Source organism: Centruroides sculpturatus, unplaced genomic scaffold, assembly GCF_000671375.1.
Source record: "Centruroides sculpturatus isolate CEXI.00-Female unplaced genomic scaffold, Cexi_2.0 scaffold316, whole genome shotgun sequence".
NCBI classification, from domain to species: domain Eukaryota; kingdom Metazoa; phylum Arthropoda; class Arachnida; order Scorpiones; family Buthidae; genus Centruroides; species Centruroides sculpturatus.
This window is the reverse complement of record NW_019384641.1, coordinates 615,654-638,831: the sequence shown is the minus strand read 5'-3', so window position 1 is coordinate 638,831 and position 23,178 is coordinate 615,654. Positions and strand designations below refer to the sequence as shown.

Genomic DNA, 23,178 nt, shown 5'->3' with positions numbered 1-23,178 from the left:
AAAATAAAAATGGCATTTTAAAAAATAAAAATATTCAAATTTAAGAGACATTAGGAAAAAACCGCTAGTATAAAAAGTATTAGCTTTACGATTGACCTTGATTTAATTCCGTTCCGCTTCTCAGTTACTTCCTCTTTCGCAAAATATTAAGGAGGACCACCCGGAAAGAAGGGTGGAGTCCGCTATGAGTTCATCTGGTCTCGCATAATCATTCGGCTGTAAGAAATAATATTTAAAAACGGCCAAAGCTTGATTCAAAAACATCAGACAAAAACCATATTAACACTATTTCGATACATACGACGTAATTAAACAATAAAATCTAGATTAAAGACTAATTGTTTCTATGCGATTTAGGAAGAGATGATTTAATATTGCAAATTATGCAATAAACTACTTTATAAATATACATGAAACGTTTCCTGGTAATTATGACTATATATCAAACATATAATTATCTAGTATTTCGATAGTCAGGTATAAAAAGACCGAATATCTCTAATGTAACAAATTAAAAATCTGTTTTGCATTTGTAAAAGAAACATTTTATTTCTATCTATCAAAAATAGACAGCCCGGATAACCGAGGCAGATAAACTCATAGCCTACTGCTTTGGGATCCTGGAGACCCGAAGTCTAATTCGTGAGAACAATTCCCCTGGAATTTTTCATGAACAAAATCCCAAATTTCGGGCTCCGTTCTTCGCTACTCGACTCCCTCATTGTGGATCTGGCCGATCCCACGATAACATGAAAAACAAGAGGCATTTTTAGTAATCACGGGGCAAAGAGTTAAAAACGAGAAAGTTATTAAAAATTATTTATCAATAAGAAGGCAACGTGATTATACTCTGGGTGTGAAAATTTAGATTCGAATAAGCAAATTTATCCTCACTCATGCTATTGATATTCATGTTCGTTTGTTAGAAAGTTAAATTAAACTATGATTGGTCTGTCTCATAGAATATTGGTATCACATTTTATCTAATCAATCAATAAAATATTAAATTTGATTTAGTGATTCCCATGTAAGTGTAAAGAGACAGCAGTTTCTTAAATCATCAATCAAAAGATGCAATTTGAAAAAATTTTAGATCTATAAATTCCCACTGTCGTCCATGTCAGTCTGTTTGTCTTTCCTTAATCTTGAGAACGGAGTTAGATAGACAAAAGTCGAGACCAGATATAGAAACCTGAGGGTTAGGAAGCCTTAACTATATATGAACTTCCGATACAAATCGGAAGTCATAAACTTTTCCTCTGAAGGTGTTAGATGACCAACATCAGTATTGTTATAGGAAAAGTATGATGTAAAGGGGCAAGCCACTACTAATTTGAGGTGGAGAGCGTATATTTTAAATTAAATGAATTAAGAATATAATTAAAATTTTCAGCCCGGCATTATGACCATGTCACAATAAATAATTGATCGTTCTTGTCTTAAATTTATTTGTATAGCAAAAAAGCCAACTTCAAAAGGTGGAAGTGAGTATGCGTTTGTATGACTCGAAATTCAACTTATTAACCAAGAATGGAATTGGTTGAGCAACAAAACGTCTCCGAGACAAAATATCGCAGTGTGTCTATGACCTCAAGTACTACGTAAACATGTAAATAGTTATTCGTACTTGACATCAGGATAGTGGAGGCAATTAAATATTATTCTTTGCCATACAAAATTATAAAAAATACGTTTTTTTAAATGAAAAATTTCAAGGAAAATATAATATAGATATTTTTTACATTTATTTCCACAATTTTTCATTTTTTTTATTTTATATTTTGCTTTATAGCAAGGAAATTATACAGTATTATCAATATTATCATTATTTTCCTTTTGTGAAAAAAATATTTCAGTTAGTTAATCGAAAAATCATTTAAATATAATTAAGATTAAATTTTAAAAATCATATTAATAATCTCACAATTCCATTGTGACACATTGACAATAAAAAGTAAAGGAGAAAAGGCTGTATATGTATGACAAGCTAAAAGAATTGTAAAATTATTAATTAATGGTATAATTTTTAAAACTGATCTGAACCGAAATTAAAATAATATTTATAAGCTAAAAGCAATGAAGATTTAATACTACATACATCTTTATTACTCATAATAACAGCAATGTAGAAATCGTAGAATGGAATTTGTGATAACGTTAATCTTGTCTTCGGGTCAGAATATTTATGATTCAAGATACATTTTAAACATAAACAAAATGGTAAATATATCATGTTCTGTAGATACTTCAAATAATAAGTAACATAAATTATTTAATCTTTATTCGTTTTATAAATAAAATAAAACATTCTTTTTTTTAAGTAAATATTTTAAGTATCTTCAAAACACTCATATGTCATACTGTAAATATTCTTTTCCGTCTGTTACTAACATATTTTCTGAGTTAAATCACAGCAATTCTTGTATTTTAAAAGTTAAATTTTCACGAGTATATCTCTAAAAATTGAACGAAATATTAATTTAATTATTACATTTATATTTAAAAGTTTAAATTAATTTATTACGTAAATTTTAAAATATATTTTGAACACTTAGCAAAGATCTTTTATAATTGAAATCGTAGTACAACAATGGATTAAGGTATAAGTTAGAAAGAAACTTTAACTTTTAACACAGCTTTAATAAGAACTAAAAGTTTTTTATCGAGCATGTTTTAACAATACAATGTTCTAATTTTAGTCAATCACAAGATAAATTAGAATAAAAGTAAGCACATATTTATATGAATTGGTTTATATTGCAAATCTGCATTTTTTAAATTCCGAATTTTAAGCTCTCCGAAGGAGGAATAATTTATCTCTGTGATATCAGACTAAGAAAATCTGGATATAATTATATATCTAAAGTGTAAATACGTGTAGTATAGCATACATATATCTAAAGTATTTGTATAAATATAAATAACAAGGCATATTTTTATAAGTTAGTTTAATGGTTATAATATAGTATATTGATATTTTTAATAATATCGTCTATTAATAACATAATATATGATTACAATTAAAATTATCGAATAATGATACTATATAGGTCTACAACAATTATTCTAAACAATATTTTAATAGAAAATGTTGGAAGCATACTTAATATTTATTTTTAATTGAAATTTAAAATAATTTGAAATTTTTTTTTACCTATTAATTTTCTGGATAACATTAACCAACTTATTACTTAATAATTACCTTCATAAGACCATTCATAATAACACGAGGGATTAATTATTTCTTCTGTTGAATGGCAATTTTAAGCAAATGTAAAATTGTTTAAAATTGTGTATAAATGTGAAATTGTTTTAATACAAAATCTAATTAAATTCGTAAAATTTATTCTATTATATTCTCGAAACTAATAAATTATCGAAAAATAAAATAAAACTCTTTTATTTTATTTTTTANGGATCCCGGAATCCCATTTCAGAAACCCTAATCGTGAAATATTTGAAATATTTCTTCGATGGGAACATAATATTTAATCAAGTTACCTTCTTTTACAAGCACAGTTAATTTTTCTATTTCTCTGATAGATACAATGTCATATCTATCTAAACCCCAATATTCTTCTGGTAACTTCAAAGGCACTTTTATTTTTGTCTTTCTCACTTTTTGTATCATTGTCAAATATACTGATTTTGTAAAAATTTAATTGCTTTGGCCTTTTGCTGCTATTAACTAGTCAGTCGTTGAAGCGGTTATTCATATCACTTAGTGATTGCTCCATGATCGTTACTCTTTTCAAAGAAGAAAATATTATTTTCTTCTTTGAAAAGCACAAGTAAAATTAAAATGTCGCACAAGATTAACTACTGGTTGCATGAATTTAAAATTTGATACTAAATGCAATATGACCATGTAACTAAGATGCGAGTGCTGATTGGCTAGTATATGTCAAATGATTACTTCTTAATTACTGTCCCACCATCTGTAGTGTGTTGAAGCACAAACAGTATAGCATACAAGCAAGCATATCAGCCAAGGATTATTAGAGTTTTGCACTGCAATCATTTTACGATATTTTAAGTATTTTTCATATAAAAATATAGTGGGAACTGTATAAATTTATAGTGCATTTAGTATTATGTATATCCCAAATTAAAAACTCATGGAGCATTGGCTGAGATAAGAGTGCTGAAGAAAAATGTAGCAAATACATCAAATGTTTCCAGTGATAAAGAAACTGAGAGGGCAGATATACAAATCCAGGCATTAGCATTGTTCAAAATATTGAAAGAAAAGAAGTTTAACTCTTCACATTAATGACCAGTTTGAATTATTAATAGAAAGCAAATATTATTACTTAATTCAAACTGATAATTAATGTGATGGATAAAATTTATTTTCTTTCAATATTTTAAATAGCTTTAGTGCCTGGATTTGTACCTTTGTTGGTATCTGCCTTTTCAGTCTCCTTGTAACTATAAACATTTGAAGTATTTGCTACATTTTTCTTCAAATCTCCTTCTCATGGCCAACACTCCATGATATTTTAATTTTGGATATACACAATACTAAAAGCACTATAAATTTATATGATTCCCAATATATTGTTATGTGAAAAAAATATCACAAAACAAATGCAGTGCAAAACTAATAATCTTTGACTGATATGCCTGCTTGTATGATGTACCATTGCACTCCAACATACTACAGATGATGAGACATTAATTAATTAACCCCTTCACTAGCATCTGACATGAGTGTTCCATCATTAGTATCAAAGTATGTATAGTTTTGGATTTGTTTTCAACTTAACCCAGTCAGATTGCCAGTCAGATGTCCAATGGTACTCCATTGGACATCTGACTGGCTTCTCCCATTATTAGATTAAATAGGCTTGCACTGCAGATATCAATGAATAAATAATAATACAGTTGTTAAATTACTTTATCATATTTAACAACTGTATTATTATATGTTAGATACTTTTTAAGGTTATAAGGTTATTTTTTAAAATGATTTTCTAGCTTTGGTTTAAATTTTGCCATTTTTATGGTTTTACCTTGTCAAACATTATATCAAGATTTTAGTTCATTTTGTTACAGATAAATTGGTCCTCACTATTTATAAAGCTATAAATAACTCTAGCACATGTATAGGATGTCATAAGAGGACTTGATCCAAGACTAGAACCATTACACTTCATGTCCCAAATATGCATTGGCACATTCATACATCAATAGACTCATCAGATTTTATTGGCAGAATGGATTCTGCCAATAAAGTCTGATGAGTCTATTGTATTTCACAGGACCCTAGGGTCCTGTGAAATACAATTTGGGAACCCCTAATATACAGAAAATAAAAGTAAACAGTTTTTGTTATTTATAAATTAAAATTCAGAGTAAATTATATATAGACTGTCTAATATACCCAGCTTTTTAACATCATATGGCCTAAAATTCTTCAAATACTTATTATTTATTTATTTCATTATTAAAACATTAAATCTATAACATAACATTTAAAATTATTAATATACTTTAACAATACAAAATTGACTTATTTTAATTTTTCTTTATCTGTATTTTAATAAATATATTTGATAGACTAAGTGACCACAACAAAGGACTACCTAACACTAAGAATAAAAATGACAGTTATTTAATAATAATAATAAATTTATCTATAATGAGAGAGGAGAACTGTAGAGAGCAATGACAAATGAACTGTGCTGAGAAACAACTGACAATGAATGGTCACAGTCACCATCCCACACACAAAGAGAGATGATCAGAACTTTCAATTTATTATAGCTTCCTTTAAAAACAAATAATTTTTTTATGCCAATAAGAATACATCATCTCTGAACTTCAAATCGAGTATGACATAACTTAGATGTGATAAATTGTTTTATTTTCTGTATGATTTCATATTTCTATTTGATCTCTAAATTTTATATATGCATAAAAGTTATGTTTGAGTTCTAGTTTAATTTCAGTTTTAAAATATATGCTAATGTATTTAATATATTATGTAGATAAATAATAATGAATGACTTATTAATGTTTTTGATATAGGGTTTTACATATGTGGCTCCATCTGTTTTAGAAGAGTTACCTCGACCTTTAATTCTTAGAGCAAGATCACCAAGGAAATTTTCTCATAGCCCACGCTGGCCTTTCAGGTAATTGGTTTATTATTTCTTTATATACAGTGTAACCAGTGGTGATATTCGAAATATTTAACAAAGGGTTTGCAAACAGAAAATTTTTCCTTAACAATTTTTTTTTTCGCTCAAATGGTGCATTAGCAACATTAGCTCAAAAACTGACCTTAAGATACCCATATAAATAAAAAAGATGCATTCACAAAATTAAGTCAGTTAAAATTTAATATTGTGTATGCCAGAACTATATTTTTTTATAAATAATAAAAAAAAATAATAACATATTTTAATATTTTTCATTCAAAATATTTTATAAACATAAAAATTGGTTTTTTTTTAATTAGAAAAAGTCATAGGGAAAGCAGTTAAACAAGAAAAACTTTTCTAAATCATTTATTTTATCGTTAGGTATTATTATAATAATAGACAGATGTCATCGTCTCTCGAAATACAANAATAGAGAGGTTGCGGCCGAAGTTTTCATCTGTTAAACGTGAAAGTCGAACGTCGAGCGCCGCTTACAAGATAGCGGCGCTCGACGTTCGACGTTCACGTTTTACAGATAAAAACTTCGGCCGCAACCTCACTACTAAATGCATGGTATATTTTTCGAATAACTTTATTTTAAATTTTATGTTTATCTCAGAAAATTAAGTTTCTAAGTTTTCTTTAACATAATTAATTTTACAATAGAATGGAAATAATTTTTTAAAAATTTACATTCAACCTTTAAGGATACTACATATTAAATACAATTACGTTAGTTTAACGTATTTTAACTTCCTAAAAACTTCCTTTAATTGCTCAAATTTTCTGTAGTCACATAATTGCACGTATAAATAAATGGTTTTTTTATTACATTTTTAAATTTTATTTCTAAATAATGAATAAAAAATGTATTCAAAGACATGAAAATTATTGTTTTTACATAAAAATATATTACTGTAGATACATTAAAAGATTTAAATTAGATAAGATTATATGTCATTTTGTCCTTCTTTCCCTCGGGGGGAATTTCGACATCTATACAATATAAAAACGCACGTATTTGAATGCAACATTGTTTCAAAATTTCAAAGCAATCGGTGAAGAACTTTCGGAGATTTAAGATTTTGGATAAACGAACATTTACATTTTTATTTATATAGCTTTTTAAATGAAAATATATTGCTTTTTATTGTTAAACGTTTATTTGTGGTCCCCAAAAATTATCTGCATCCGGATCTCTTTTAGAAATGGCCGCCCTGTCTGAAAACATTCCTTGTTTTTTAAATGTTATTATTAGGTTAGGCCAAGTGTTAAAGTGTCAGCTATTGCTCTGACGACCCGCATCGAATTCAGCAAGGCAATTCAGGAAGTTTTCATGGTGGTCTGCTTCGGATATATCGGACGCCGTTTCTCATCACCCAGCCACTGCATTGTGTCCTGGCCAAAACCACGAAGGACTTGATTAAAAGGCCCTCTAAGTGCCCACAGGAGAGAAAGTTGTCAAAAACGATATACATACTGTATGACATTTTAAAAAGTTTTAATTAAGAATTAAACAATCAAAAGTTAGTAGGCTTAACGAATCAATTTTTTAAATATGCTGACAATTTTATATATTTAACTATAGAATATTGGTTTCTTTGAAGTGACAGACGTCTCGACAATCGGTACCGGCGTGAGAAGACCATATTTTGAAGAATTTGATTCAATATAGCCATGCAAATTGTCCATGAAAAATTCTTAAAACAAATATAGTATTTGATTCCTCTAGAGCAGTGGTCTCTAAAGTGAAGTACGTGTACTCAAGGCGGTACGCAAAGTGATACTTGGAGGTACGCCAAGTTTCCCTTCAAAATACTGTATATTATATTATATTATGTATTGTATTATATTATAGGTGGTACAACTTATAATTATTTTCATTTTATGGGTACGCGATCTAAAAAGTTTGGAGATCACTGTTCTAGAGCGGTGAAAACTGCCGATGGCCGAACTTCAAAGGCGTTTGCAGTCCGGCCATCAAGAGAAGAAAGCGCGAATCACTTTCAAAAATCATCCTAGGACTACATTAAAAATTCGTTTCATTAATAACTCCCCTTATACAACTTGTATAAAACTAATCGGGAGAAGGATAAATGCGAGAGGACTGATTATACTACTGCAATGATTATATGTCATTCTCTTTTATTATTAGCCATTGAATTTTAAACCAAAAGTAGAAGTTAATATCAACCATCTAAAAATAGAAAATAATAATAATAAAAATAAATAAATAAATATAATAGTTAAATTAGACACGACAATTTTTTCATATAATTATTTTATTAATTACTATTAATAATTATTTTTAGATTAAAAATAATAAATGACGAAAAATTTCAATTGCGTAATTACAGAAATTCCAATAATTGTCTACAGAGGGGGATGACTCGAGACTATCGTGACGTCAGATGTAGTCTTGTTGCCAGATTCGTAACCATTCCAAACCAATGATTTAAGAAATGTCAAGAAATTCGAAAATTATCCAAAAGACGAATCGTAACTTAGTAGAAATCAAAAGCAAGGTTAGTTTAATGAATTTTGCTTACGTTAAAACTATTAAATTACATCAAGTAGTCCTTTTTTATAATGTATTGTATATGATTGTGCAATTTCTGGCAAATAACTTTCTCTTGAATCATTCCTATAATGATTCCTTGAATTATTATTCAAAAATTGACTAATTAACATTTATCTGTGAACAGATTTTGCTAGTGATTACTTATAAAACCCTTTCTATAATAATTTATCAACTTTTCAATACACCTAACTGTTGACATTACAGCCACTAACCTAGAAGCCATTTATGAAACAGATTCATTCCATTTTATGTTTTCGTGCTTATTAATTGGATTTTCGTTCATCGTTATGAAAATTACACGTAAAATACAATTGATTTAAGTGTAGTTTCGGTGGTGGTGTTTTGTAAACACGTGTTGAATGAAAAATCAATCAATTACAATGAAAAATGTAAGCATGTTACACCAAATCTGTGTTGATTTCAAGTAATTTCTAAGTTTAACGATCAATGAAAACTTCTTAAATATTTATTAAAAAGAGATTAAATTATACATTAACCAGGCTGTTGCATTTTAATTCATAATTTTTAATTAGGTCTATATTTGCTTTATATATATAAATTCATATGTGATAAAAATTGTAAGACAAAAAGTATTTTTTTTAATGTTATGTGGAATAATTTTATATAAATATAAGAATTTTCTATTTCTTATAATTTTCTAATGTATTATGTAAAATATGTATTTAGTTATACATATCTCAGATTCACTATTAACTATAAATATCAATTTGAATTGGTTTTAAAAACATAAAAAGTTATTTTATTATTTATCTTTGAAAATAAAATTGAAATTATTTATTATGTAAATGAATATTTATATTATAAATATATCTATAAAAGATACTTATACGGTAAGTATTAAGAAATAAAAGTTGTAAAACACTTTAATAACAAACTAAAAATTTATATAAGAGAAAAAACTTTCATTAAGATTAGAATCAATAAATTTGTTTTCTAATATTTCAGAAAAAAAAATTAAAAATATAGAATGATTCATTTAAAACAGATAAAAGTTCAATATAATTAAGAGTAATTTATTGTTAAGAATAATTAAAATGTAAATAACAGAAACATTTTGCTTATTGTATTATTAAATAAAATATTTTATTTATTCCTGTTTTTCTTATTTCAATTGCATTATTTTTAAATATCACAAGTAGGCCTAATTATTTTTGGATATTCTTTTAGTATAATTGAAATATATATTTTTTTCCTTTTCTAGATAAGCTTTCTATTAAGAATTACATATTTGTTATAAAATAATTAGATTTATATATATAAATGGACATGTGTGTCCCTATATTTCACTTTTCCGCCAAAACTACACATCGCACGTGAATGGTGTTTGTATGTGGTAGTAGCCCAAGTCTCCATTCGTGCACTATGGGGGTTGCGTCTCGATAGCTATAAGGGTGCGGGAGATATGGGGCTGAAAGTGGTTGAAAGTGGTTTTCTATTTCGAATGTTATGTTCGAATTTGTTCGAATTTAATTCGAACAATATTCGAATTTGAATTCGAACAAAAATTCGAATATTGGTTCGATTATAGAACGATTGTAAACGTTCCAGAAACGTTGAAAATAGTTCGTTTGACTGGACGTGAACAGGAGACGTTCAGAAATAGAATCGGGACCAGGTCTCTAATTAGTCTGGAAACGGGGGACCTAATTCTTGCATTCTGTGAAAACGGGTAAGATTGGCTATAATGTAATTATCTTAATCTTCACTATCGTTACTTTTTGCCCACAAATAAAAACCCAGTGAAGTGGGTCCTTGCAGCTAGATTCTAGATTACTTAGAAAAACAGTCTTTTATATATAAAAAAAAAACTATTACATACAAATAATAACCCAGCGAAGCGGGTCCTTGCAGCTAGTAATAAATAAAAACTCAAGTATGGTTTTTTTGAATAAAGCATAAATTTTTACATTTTTTTTTTTTCCAAAAATATATTGATTACTAGCTGTGTTACCCGATTATTTAAATATTTCAATTTCTTTTTATGTCTGTTTATTATGTCTTTATTTTTTTTAATCAGATAAACAACTTAAAGGATAATAGTTATGTTCATGTACTGTATATAATTTTTTTTTAATTTTGTAATTTTTTTATTCTTTTCATTCAGCAGTGAATTCAAATTTAATATTCACTTTATTATAAAAGAATATAAAATTTATTCTTATATAATAGGCTTTATTATACTGTTGTTATTACTTGTGATAATTTAATTTTTAATTTAAATTATAATAAATACAGTTTATAATTGTAATTATATAATTACAGTTATAAACTGTATACATATACATATACAATTTTTAAATTCGAGATAAATATTTTATGTCTATCTTAAAAATTTTTTAAATATTTCAAAATTCAATAAAATATTATCTTATAAAATTTTATTCCAATAAATAAAGCATTATAATAAATTTTTTATAAGTGATGGTGTTTAAAAATATTTTGTTAAATTCCTTCTAATCTACAGAGTATTATATGTATATGTGGAAGGATAATCTATTACATTTTAGTCCTTGAAATGCATTATAATTACTATGATAAGACAAGATGATGGTAACTGTCTTTATTAAACAACTCCTTTCATTTTCAGAAATTAAATGGATTATAAAATATTTTAAATTAATATTTCTTTTTGTTTTTTAAATTTAATTAGCTAATGTTTCATATAAAATATTTTACATACATATATATTTTTCTAAGCTGTCAACTTTATATTAATTTTTTACTTACAAAACATACTGTTAGTAGAAATAAAATTAGCTTAATGATTTGTATAAGCAACAGATAAATGAGTTTAACTAAAATTAAGAAACTATATATTAGGCAAAGGAATATTAAAGGAAATTGAATTAAAAAAGAAATTCTTTTAAAAAATATATCTATTAAATTAATATAAAAAATCAATCTTGTATATATAACTGAAATGTTGTTATTATTGTTTTATTTTCCTGTTTAAAATAAACTGAAAATTTACTTAGTATGCTTTTCCTTCTTACATTTTTCATTTTACTTGTAAAGTAAACAAATATATCATTCAGCAAATACTATATTTTTTATAATTTAATAAATCTTTAAAAGGTGTTATTTAATAATGATGGAAAAATAGAATTTGATTTATATAGTTTTCATATTTTTAAAATAATATAGTTTCTTTTGAATTAAAATTTTTCTTTGTTTTTTGGATCCATTAACCTTATTATTTTGTTTAGTTTTCCTGGAATGAAATGAAATAATTTTCAGTGAGAAATACAAAATTTATATTTCAAAATGAATTGAAGTTTCATAAAAATTAATTTTTTAAAATTTTGCTTAATACTAATATAAAATGTTTTCCTTTTTATTTATTAAATTATTTTGTTAAAAATATTTTTTTACACTTATATTTATGTAATATTTGATGTTAGAATTAAATGACTGAAAACATAATAATAATTGTGTGTTAAAAATTTATGAAGTATTCTTTTTTTTGTTAATATTATTCATAAAATAACTCATTTCAAAGTTTTATATATTCTGTATATATTCTTAATACAATTTTTTAAGTATGTAAATATTGCTTTGAAAAGTTTTTATTTTTAATCATATATTCTAAAGATGATTTTAGCAATTATTTAAGATTCTAAACATGGAATAAAATATTTCTGAAATTGAAACATATTTAAATGTCTATACTTATATCCATAATATATATTAAAACTAATAATAAATTTTGTTATAATATATAAAAAGTATTTTTAATTATTATATTGCAATTAAAATATATATAAATTGAAATACAGTATTTACTATTATAAAATGACAGTTTGATTTTTCTTTTCATACTCTGATACTAAATAAGGATCCAAAATTATTAACAATAAGATTTCATGAAAATAGTTGTAAGTTTTAGCTCTTAGTTTGCATGTAAAATGTTTTTCATATCTGTTAAGTTTTGTAGTTTGATTAAAATATCCATTTTGACAGACTAGACCGCTCTAATAAATAATACAAAGTTGTACAATAAATCCTGAGAAAATACTTCATGAATGAATGAAGGTTTTTTCCTTCAGAAGTCTAATCTCAATGATAAGATACCTAAGATTTATTTATTTTCTAATTAACCATAATTCAGAAATCCTTTTTTATATTGGAGCTAGAAAGAAGTCATTGTGCCAGCATTTTACTGAACATTAAGAAAAATAGTTGTAATTAACTACATTTTATATATAATCAAAATTAGTAGTTGAAAAATATTTAATTCTTATTACATTTTGTATATCACATGAATGTACTCTTTATAGATTAAATAATTTTTATCAAGAAGAATTCTAATAACCTATCATCATTTAACTTTGCAAGATTTATAGGATTATTTACTTAAAATTAAAAATCTATTAAAATAAATTAATCTTTTAAAATTTGTTATTTTTACTTCATAATTATTAATCTATATTATTATTTTTAAAATCTCATGTGTACCGGTACATTATTACTAAAAGAATTTAAAATTTTAAAAATTTATATATGATGATTATTTTCAACATGCTATTTTATTCTTTCAAAAGTTTATTTATGCAGGAATTTTTATGCATAAAGAATAGTAAATTATTTGGTTTTAAAAATATTTGCTTTCATTTATTATGTTGTCATGTCATGATTATGGTTTTTAGTATGTGATACAAAAAAGAAATAACATATATAGAAAAACACAAGTTAATTTTCAGTATTCAATTATTCAAACTTAAAATTCTTGCAATCTGAAATTTGATGCTTAAAAAATACTGTTTTTTTTTTAATACAATGTTTTTATTAAAATTGGAATTTTGTCTAAGTTGAAAATTTAACAGTTTAGAGATATTGAAAATTTTAATATTTTATGTTAGTTTTGATGATTCTGAGAAATAAATGCTAGAATTTTATAATATAAATTTATTTTTAATTATGATTAATAATTGAATAATGAATTTAATCAGAAATGCCAAAACTTTGGCCCATATCTCTCATAAATAGGCCAGAGTTTATTATATTTGTGTCAGCTGGTCGATGTATTGTTGCATAATATTTTGGTACTCATCATATTTGTTAACAAATAAAAAGCATGTGAAAGATTATTTTATTTACTATTGTTTAATTTATGCTTTGCTATTTTAAATTATTGGACAATTCTTGATAATTATTAATTTTTATCTAATCTTTAAAATCCAAAGAATAATAATTTATATGTTAAAAATCTGATTACTTTCAAAATGAAGTTATGTTAAATTTTCAGTAATTTATAATTTTAAGAATTTAAAAATTTTTTTGAAATTATTGCAATAAATTATCTGAAAAGTTTTATGTAAAATTGATAAGTTTAGATATGATTGAGAATGAAAAATAATAGTGTAATTATATCTATAAAATAAACACCTCTTTCCACTAATACAATCTTGTATCAATTAGGAAATAGGCCAATTGAAATCATTTACACTTATAAATAAATTAAAAAATCATTAATTTAAATAATACATGAAAACACACAATGCACAAAATCAACACCAGCATTATGAAAAGAAAAAATTTATTAATGTTTTTGTCCATATAAAATAGACATCATCAAGTAAAACATGAAAATATTATCTAGATTGCAATGGTCTATCAGAATTTTTAGAATATGGGTGCCGCTCAAGATATGTTCCAGAGATACCAAGGCACATGCCCTTTGTAATTTTTTAGAGAATGTTACTCAATTACCATAGAATTACCTTAGTTGCCTAACTTTTTACATCATTCGTTTTTCATTGGCTTTTTAAACTTGTTAAATGGAAAATGGATAATTAATAATTTTGAATTGATAATTGACTATAAATTATAGAAATTACAGTATGATTTATTCTCAGTGTAATTCCAAAAGGAGTAATAGAAAAGGTATAAAATCATTACATTTCTTATTTTCACTTCTCATTTCTTCATCTCATTTTGTAAAATTGTGAAAATTACATTTTATATTTAATTATCTTTAATCTTTCTGCTACACTTTTCAATCTATTTTCAGGAAAGCATTTAAAATTTTTCTGCTTGCTTTTTGTTTATATAGGATTATTTTCTGCCATTGAAGCTATATGATATGTGTTGTTTTATTTATTTTTATTTTAAACGATATAAAATAACAAAAACTGATTGCTTTGGTATCAAGGAGGTGTTGCAGTATAATAAGCATCTCCTCTGGATACATCCCTGATAGATTTCAATAAATATATTTATTATCCAATCTGAAAAAACCAATATTTTTATTTCATTTAACTGAAAATAAAAATTTTTGATCCTGTTTATTTTTACATTACGTAGAACTTTTGAAGAGTGAGAAAGAATACCTCAAATTTAAGACATATTTTAATATTAAATATATATATGTATGTATTGATATTTGTTACACTCAAAGACCAAACAGGCTCATTAAGTGACTAAATCAACCACAACTCATTCTGACTTCTTAGATCTAATCATAATNTATATTGTGAAGTAAAATGTGAAGAATAAAAAACAATATTTTAAAATATATTTTTGATTTGAAATAAAAAAGTGTATATCTACTTTTTATTGTTTGACTATTTGTTTTATGAATTTTTACTTAGATATAACTATTTCTTACATATTTATTTTTCTTAATAACAAATTTTTCCAAAAAGCAAAATTATGAGACTGATTCAGTACAGAAATCTCTTCACATATACTGTACATTGTTGTTTATTTAGTCATTGTCATCTGTTTTTTTCACTCTGAATTAATTTGCATTCAGACCATATGAGTAACAACAGTTTCCATAATGTTTCATTACTTTGCATTCTTATGATAATACATGTAGTAAAAAATAAATAAAAAATTTGTAAATTCATTTTGAACTGTAAGAATAGAAATGAATTTAGATAATCTAATAATGTAATTGATGCCAGAAAGAGAAAATTGATATGAAGTATAAAATTGGATATGTTAAGATACATAAAAAAGCACAAAGCAATTTATTTATTAACGTTTTCATAAAAAAGAATTGAATTATTTAATTAATTATACAGTATGTTAGCTATATTATATGCAAGCATACTGTACTTGTCAGTATGTTGGATTAGGTTCTAGAAAACTGACATATATTACCTTAAAACAAAATACAGCCTTTTTTTTTTTTTCTGCCAGCTTATATAAAAGCATAAGAACATATATTGCTATAAGTGCACAATTTACACCATCATAAGTGTGCAATAGTGCTAGGCCTTCAAAAAAGATGCAAGACTAAAAATAAATAAAAAAAAATGCTAAAAAATGCCCTTAAGATTTAATTTACTTGTTCTTAACAAGTAAAGTACCAAAAATAATAAAAATGAATTGAATGTGAAACTTGAATATAATTAAAGTGCTATATTAGTAAAGCATTCTAAAGTGAAGTGTCTTAAAGTAATATGTCTACATTGTTTATAATAACTATCAAACAATACACTCTTATAATTTACATATATGCGTATTGGGAATCTGAGGATGCTGTCATTAAGATGATAAAAATAGTTTATATGTAAACTATTTGCGCAATTATTTTTAAAGTGATATAAATGATATAGTAGTATTTATATTTTTCCTCTGCTTAATATTGTAAATAGTTTAGCATTTTTTCAGAATAAATTAAACATTTATTTTGAAAATGTTAACCATGATAAAAGGACTTTAAGAAAAGATTAAAAAATTTAGGTTACATATGACAAATAAAAATAATCTTTCTTTAATATTTTTAATAGTTAAAATTTTTTTTGATAAATTTATTATTATACAAATCATATTTTTGAATGTGAAAATTATTCTCTGTTTTAATTATTATTAAATATTTATATTATTATGTCAGTATTACTTGACATAAAAATAAAACAGATATTTTAATTTTATAGTTTGATGCAGAATTCCGTCGTTTTTCATTGGAGAGGAATGATCTCACAAAGTTTGATGACTTCTGTAACTTAATAGAGAAATTTCACCACCTTTTTGACATTCCATTTACACTTTGTTATACTGATCCTGTTCATGGTGATTTGTTACCAATTAATAATGATGAAAATTTTGCTAGAGCTATTAGTTCTGCAAGACCATTAGTAAGAGTTTTGGTTCAGAGAAAAGGTATGTTTTATTAATTTTTTTTTTTTTAAATATTTTCCTAAATTAGTGCATAATTTATTTTATCTAATCATTCAACTATGAAATAAATTGCTTTTAAAATTAAGTTTAAAAATATTTTTAAATATTAAAAATTTGTCCTTCACTACAATTATATATAAACTACCCATTAGGAATAAATGTTAAAAGACTAATAATTCAATTATGTTTAAATAAAAGTTCATTATTCATAGAAAATAAATATATAAATTTTTTGAATAAAAACTGTTATTGGTGCGACTCAAGCAACTTTTCATTATTACTCATACTAAAAGACAGAAATTTACTCAAATGCAAAAGCCACATGGAATATCTTACATAAAACAAGACAACTCAAGTTCAACTCAAGACTTTAGAAAAAATCTGAATAAACTTTCAAAGAAGGAGCTGTATAGCTTGTATAATTTTGTAATCAAAAGTATGAATGATGATAAAACTAGCAAATAATAAACAAAATCTAAGAACTTGTAAGAAAATAATTATTAATATAAATTTTGATTTTCTGTTCGTAAAAAAAGTATACTTACCTTTTGATAATTGTAATTACTTAGCCCCTGAGTAACAGGGCTTCCACCCTTTATACTAATAAAGATTGATTGAGATGATATTAAGAATTTGCAAAAAATAATTTAGTATAGTAATGCAAATTTTTGGATCAGTAACAATAATATAAATAAATATTACAATAAATATATTTATTTTGTCTCTTTGATGTTAATAAATGTTTTACATATAACTAATTTTAAAAAACTTAGGCAATTTTGGATTTAGGACTTAAAAATCTCTACCATTTGAAAGTTACAAATTCAGAATTTGATGATTAGAAATAAATAAAGTATAACAATTATGGTTGTATATTTTAAACATTTTTATTAAACTTTTTCAAAATTAATAAGACTAACCTTTTCCAATTATTGTTCAACTGTTTATTACACAAAACATTAAAATTTATAATATAAACATTACAGATCTCTTAAGATCATATTTTCTAGTCTCTGTATTAAATAGAAACATCTGTTTAAGAAATTATCCTAAAGGTTAATATTAAGGTTAATTTTTAATTAGTTGTTATTTGCTTCAATGTCATTCTTAGTAATCTGGTCAAAGCTATCAAGATATGATTAATAAACTATTTGATATTCAATTACAAAGTTATTAATACTAATTAAAGCAAAATAAATATAAAAAGTAAAATACATCTGGATACGAGTCCAATTTTGCTTGCCATGTCCAATCACCAGAAACAACTATTTCCATTGCAGAGACAACCTTTCTTTAGAGGCTATGCCTCTGCACAAATATGCAAAACAGTTTAAAATGTCCTCAGGTGACAATCCCAACACAATTAAAAATATAATATTTCTTTGTAGAAAAGGGCTGGCAGAATTACTATTTAATAAAAAGTAAAATACATCTGGATACGAGTCCAATTTTGCTTGCCATGTCCAATCACCAGGAACAACTATTTCCATTGCAGAGACAACCTTTCTTTAGAGGCTATGCCTCTGCACAAATATGCAAAACAGTTTAAAATGTCCTCAGGTGACAATCCCAACACAATTAAAAATATAATATATTATATTATATTATTACATAGCCTCTAAATAAAGGTTGTCTCTGCAATGGAAATAGTTGTTCCTGGTGATTGGACATGGCAAGCAAAATTGGACTCGTATCCAGATGTATTTTGCTTATTATTAAATTGTAATTCTGCCAGCCCTTTTCTACTAAATAAATATACTTATTAGTTTGAGAGGCAACTTCCTAAGTAGATACATAGCAAATATAAAACAGATAATGCATTACTTTGTACCTGACTTTTTTGGATGTAAATTTAATGTAAAAATAAAAATTTTACAAAGCAAATCATTCATTTATTAAATGATTATCTCAAACTACTAATTGGTGACAATTTACAAGGTTTACCAAACTGTATTGGAGTGTTAGAAAATTAAGATCACATCAATAAAAGATTAATTTTATTCATGGGTTGAATTTCAGTCTTCACTTATCTTCACTTAGACCCTCTTCAGCCACTATTATATATATACTGATACCTGCAACAATTGCAAAAAACTTACATTTAACTTTAACTTGATACATAAAAAATTACAAAACAAGAAAAAAAACAAAAGATTACAAGAGCACATACTGCTAACTGTCTGTAACTATCTGATGAGAATTGGCTACCAGTTTTCACCAAAGGGAGTTACTGTTAACCAATACTACAGACTCACTCAATACAGAGTCACATGGTGAATTGTTTATGTGAAGTCAGTAGATTACATAGAAGAATTTGTAAACAGATGTCTGTACAGACAGTTATCAGTATATGTCCATGTAACCTTTAGTAATTTAGTTAAAATAGTGTAGGTTTGTTTTTTCTTTGGTAAATTTTTTATGTATTAAGTTAAACTTAAATGTTAAATGTAAGTTCTTTGTAATTGTTGTAGATATCAGTATTTATGTAATACTGGCTGAAGACTAATGAAGACTGAAATGCATCCCAAGAGTAAAATTAATCTTTTATTGATGCAATCTTGGTTTTATAATGCTCCAATACAGTTTGATAAGTCTCATATATCTCCAGAAATTGGTAGTTTGAGATAATTATTTAATTCATTAGAGGCAAGAAGCTTACAACTATATTTACTTATTTATTTATTCATGCATTCATTCATTCATATATACTATATACAGTATTTCCAACTGAAAAAGAATATCCATTGTTTAAGTAAAACTTATTAATGTTGTCTACCTTTAAATATATTTGCTCAGATTTGAGCTTGATATACTCAGTCTCTCTTCATTTATCATAATCATAATTAATGGTGAAATATTCAACATTTTCAGTAATATGTTCTTATTAAAACATATCAACACATTGAGAAAACAACAATCTTCCCATTATTTTAAAACAGAATTGGACTTAGGCTATATAAAATACAGAATATATGCAAATGGAAACAGAAAAAAAAATATATTTTTTCTGAAGTTCTGCCAAAACTGAACAATGGATTGAATTTTGCTGATTTTCCCTCCCTCTATGAATAATTTATAGCAAATTATAGTGAATAGGCAAATGCTTTTGCGATTGTATTCGTTTTAGTCAAAGTCCTATTTTGATTCATAAAATAGCATGTGTAGGATTCATAAAGATGTTTAAATCTAAATTTATTGGATCTTAAAATTTCAGCTAAGTATCTTAAGCTTCTGACAGGTTTTGACAATTTCATTTAAAAACCTCAAATATTGGTAAGTTAAAAATATCATATGTTAATTTGTCAAAGAAATGTTCAAATTTGTAATGTTGGTCAGTTAGATTCAAAAGGTTACGTACGAACAGTTGATTTATTTGGTTTGTCTAAACTCAACATTGAACATTGTTGATTTGAACATGGGATTGAAAATTCTGAAAAGCACTTAATCTGAATAAATATCCTGATTCCTTTAACCCTTTTCTTTCTAACTTCACTTTTTAATGTTTATTACTTTTTAAATTAAAAATTATTAGTAGTATATAATGTAAATAGTCTAAACTTCAATTATGAAGAAATATATTCTGAGTAATCACAAACTGTATCCATATAAAAATTATTAAATTGAGTTTTCCAATAGAATGATTATTTACAAATTATTCTAATTATTGGAGAATTAATTTTGAGAATTTGACTATTAATCAGTGGAGGACTTGATGATTAGTATATATTAACAATTAGCAAACAATTAATTAGTATATTTCTAGAAATTTTGTTTTATATTATTTGTTATTTCTTGCTTATGCAAATTGTTTTATATTTAGTTTATTTTTATAATTTATTTTTTTACATATCTGCATGTAAAGAAATTGCTATTGATTTATTTGATTACAAAGTGGTTTATATTTGATCTGTTATACAAGGTGCAGCAAAAATTGAATATGTATTTATTCAAATCTTTTCAAATTAATAGTAATAACTATAAACATAAGAAGGTTCTACAGAGAATTTTCAATAAGTTTTATTCTAATAGATTTTGAAATTTTTCCATTCATCTTTCTACATGTTTGAACATACATAAGAAAATTATTGAAGATCATCTGCTGCTCTATAGAAATAGTGTTTTATATGTTTAATAGTTCCTTTATCATTACTTCAGTGATATATTTTGCATAACACACTTTTTTCTCCAAGATTGACTATGAAGATTTACACAGCTCTTCATTAGATTTAAAATTTGGTGAATTTGAAAGTTAAGTATAATGTAATGTCTCACACCTGCACAACTTATTAAGGTATTATCAAGATACATCATTTATTTTTCAGTGTGAATCTATATCCAGTCTTGTCGAAGTAGCCAAAATTTATTCTTGAAATGAATAAAAACTCAGAGTTTTCATTTATTATGGTTCTGCTCCATACCATACCAATTACTAGAAAATATCTGATTTTAAAAGTTGATTTTCCTTTATTGCAAAAGAATTGGTGATTGTGATCATCAGCCATAAAAATTTTCTTACCTATAAGCATATTTAAATGATAATAACTAGTTCTAATCAATCTGAATCAAATGATACAAAAATTGCCAAACTTGCAATTTTTAATTATTTGATTTTTGTTGTTATTTAGCTGTCTTTTAGCTTACATGATTGAGGTTTAAGGAATGCATTGAAACAAAGAAATGAATCAGGACAACTGATTGCAACTTGATTGGCTGCCTGCCAAATGGCAGCCACTGACTGACTGACAAAACATCAGACCACCAGAAAAATTGACTGTTAGTAATTGACCTTACAACTGACTGCCAAAAAATTTTCAGTTGCCAAGTTACAGTTTTTGTGATTTACACTTAACCAATTTTATAGAATCCTGGAAATTTTTTTAGTCAATTATTGAATAATTTTCAATGTAGAATAAAACAATTTAATTGAAAAAGATTTTAAAATGGCATGGAAAAAGAAACTTTAAAAAATGTATTCATTTATTCTGTGGCAAAATTATGTGACAGTCTATACAAATAAATTATTCAATAATAATAGCCTGGTTGTAGCACTGAACAAGGCAGTGAATCCAATAATCAGTTTGTTCATATTTGTTGCTCTTCTTCATTCTTTGCATTTCCTTTTGTTAAGATGTCAAAGTTTCATACATATTGTTTATTTATTTTACTGTGGTCCAAATTGTACAAGTGATTGTCATTTTATTTTGCTGGGTGAAGAGACTTCCATCACTACATTGACCTTTGACAATTAACTGTGACATTCTGGTTATGTGTTTGGAAGGGAGGTGAGAGTTGGTGATTAGTCTGTGTTGTGAATTATTCTATATCATTGTGTTCAATTCATTTCTTTGTTCTTATATTGGGTGTAACTAAAGTGTAATAAACTTTACTTGATACTCAAGTAAAGTAAGTTTATTACACTTCACATATTCAAGTGCAATAAACAAATTTACTTAACATTCTTACTCAAATTTTCTGATAAATTTTATTTATTTCATCTTTCATGAGTAAGAAATAATAATTCACTTCAATTACTAGCAAGAATCCAAATTTGAAAATTATCTAGGATTAATATTTTGTCTTTATGTCAAAACTAATTGCATAAAGTAAATCAAGCATTATAAAATCATTCTGATTTTCCAAAGAAAAGATGAGCAAATGACACTGCAACTAAAAATTTTTGAGTGGTCAGTTGTTCCAGGAGATCATTTACTGGCGGTCAGTTTTCCTGGTGATCAGTAAGTCATCAACATTGACAAGTCATGTATCAGCATTAAAAACCTATGAACAAATTACTTAATCATTTGCACTATTTTTTCCATCTGTCTTAGATTGGATTGGTTTTTGATGAATTTGTCATAGAATCTTGATGTAAATATGTAAAATGTAAAATGTTGTAAAATGTGATAGAATTTTTAGTGTTGTCATTTGCCAGTCATCCATGCACAAGTACTGGAAAAATTTATAAATATATGATATAGAAATCTGAAGTTTGGCAATATCAGAGCATTGGCTTTTCAGTCTCTTGTAAATTAATGATGATACAGTAGAGCGTCGTTTATCCAAAAGCTGGTTATCCAAAACGTCCGTTATCCGAAAGCATTCCAGTCGGCTAATTTAATTTTTTGCTAGTGCTGTGGCGCTGCAATCTTCGGCTATTTCTCGGGCTACTCAAATATTTTATGTTTTTGATACTAAATTAACATCGGAAGTATAATTTTTTATTGTTTTTATATTTTTCAATAAATTTATTTTGTTTGTACAAAATAAAAAAATAATTTTTAACGATACAATAGTCTT

General features: G+C 25.5%; 2 protein-coding genes across 2 annotated transcripts in view; one reads left to right on the top strand and one right to left on the bottom strand.

The window, feature by feature from the left end:
• LOC111626012 (glycosylphosphatidylinositol anchor attachment 1 protein-like) overlaps window positions 1-346 on the bottom strand; it is a 51,611-nt gene extending 51,265 nt beyond the window's left edge. Inside the window, exons 1-2 of the mRNA XM_023369287.1 lie at window positions 302-346; window positions 97-216 (exon numbers count right to left, since the gene is read on the bottom strand). The gene's annotated coding sequence lies outside the window, so the exon portion shown is untranslated. The remainder of the gene's footprint in view (window positions 1-96; window positions 217-301) is intronic.
• A 7,197-nt stretch (window positions 347-7,543) lies between these two features.
• Window positions 7,544-23,178, top strand: part of LOC111626011 (partitioning defective 6 homolog beta-like) — a 21,292-nt gene continuing 5,657 nt past the window's right edge. Inside the window, exons 1-4 of the mRNA XM_023369284.1 lie at window positions 7,544-7,675; window positions 7,757-7,942; window positions 8,507-8,674; window positions 16,638-16,863. Coding sequence (XP_023225052.1) covers window positions 8,612-8,674; window positions 16,638-16,863 — 289 coding nt within the window. The 5' untranslated portion in view covers window positions 7,544-7,675; window positions 7,757-7,942; window positions 8,507-8,611. The remainder of the gene's footprint in view (window positions 7,676-7,756; window positions 7,943-8,506; window positions 8,675-16,637; window positions 16,864-23,178) is intronic.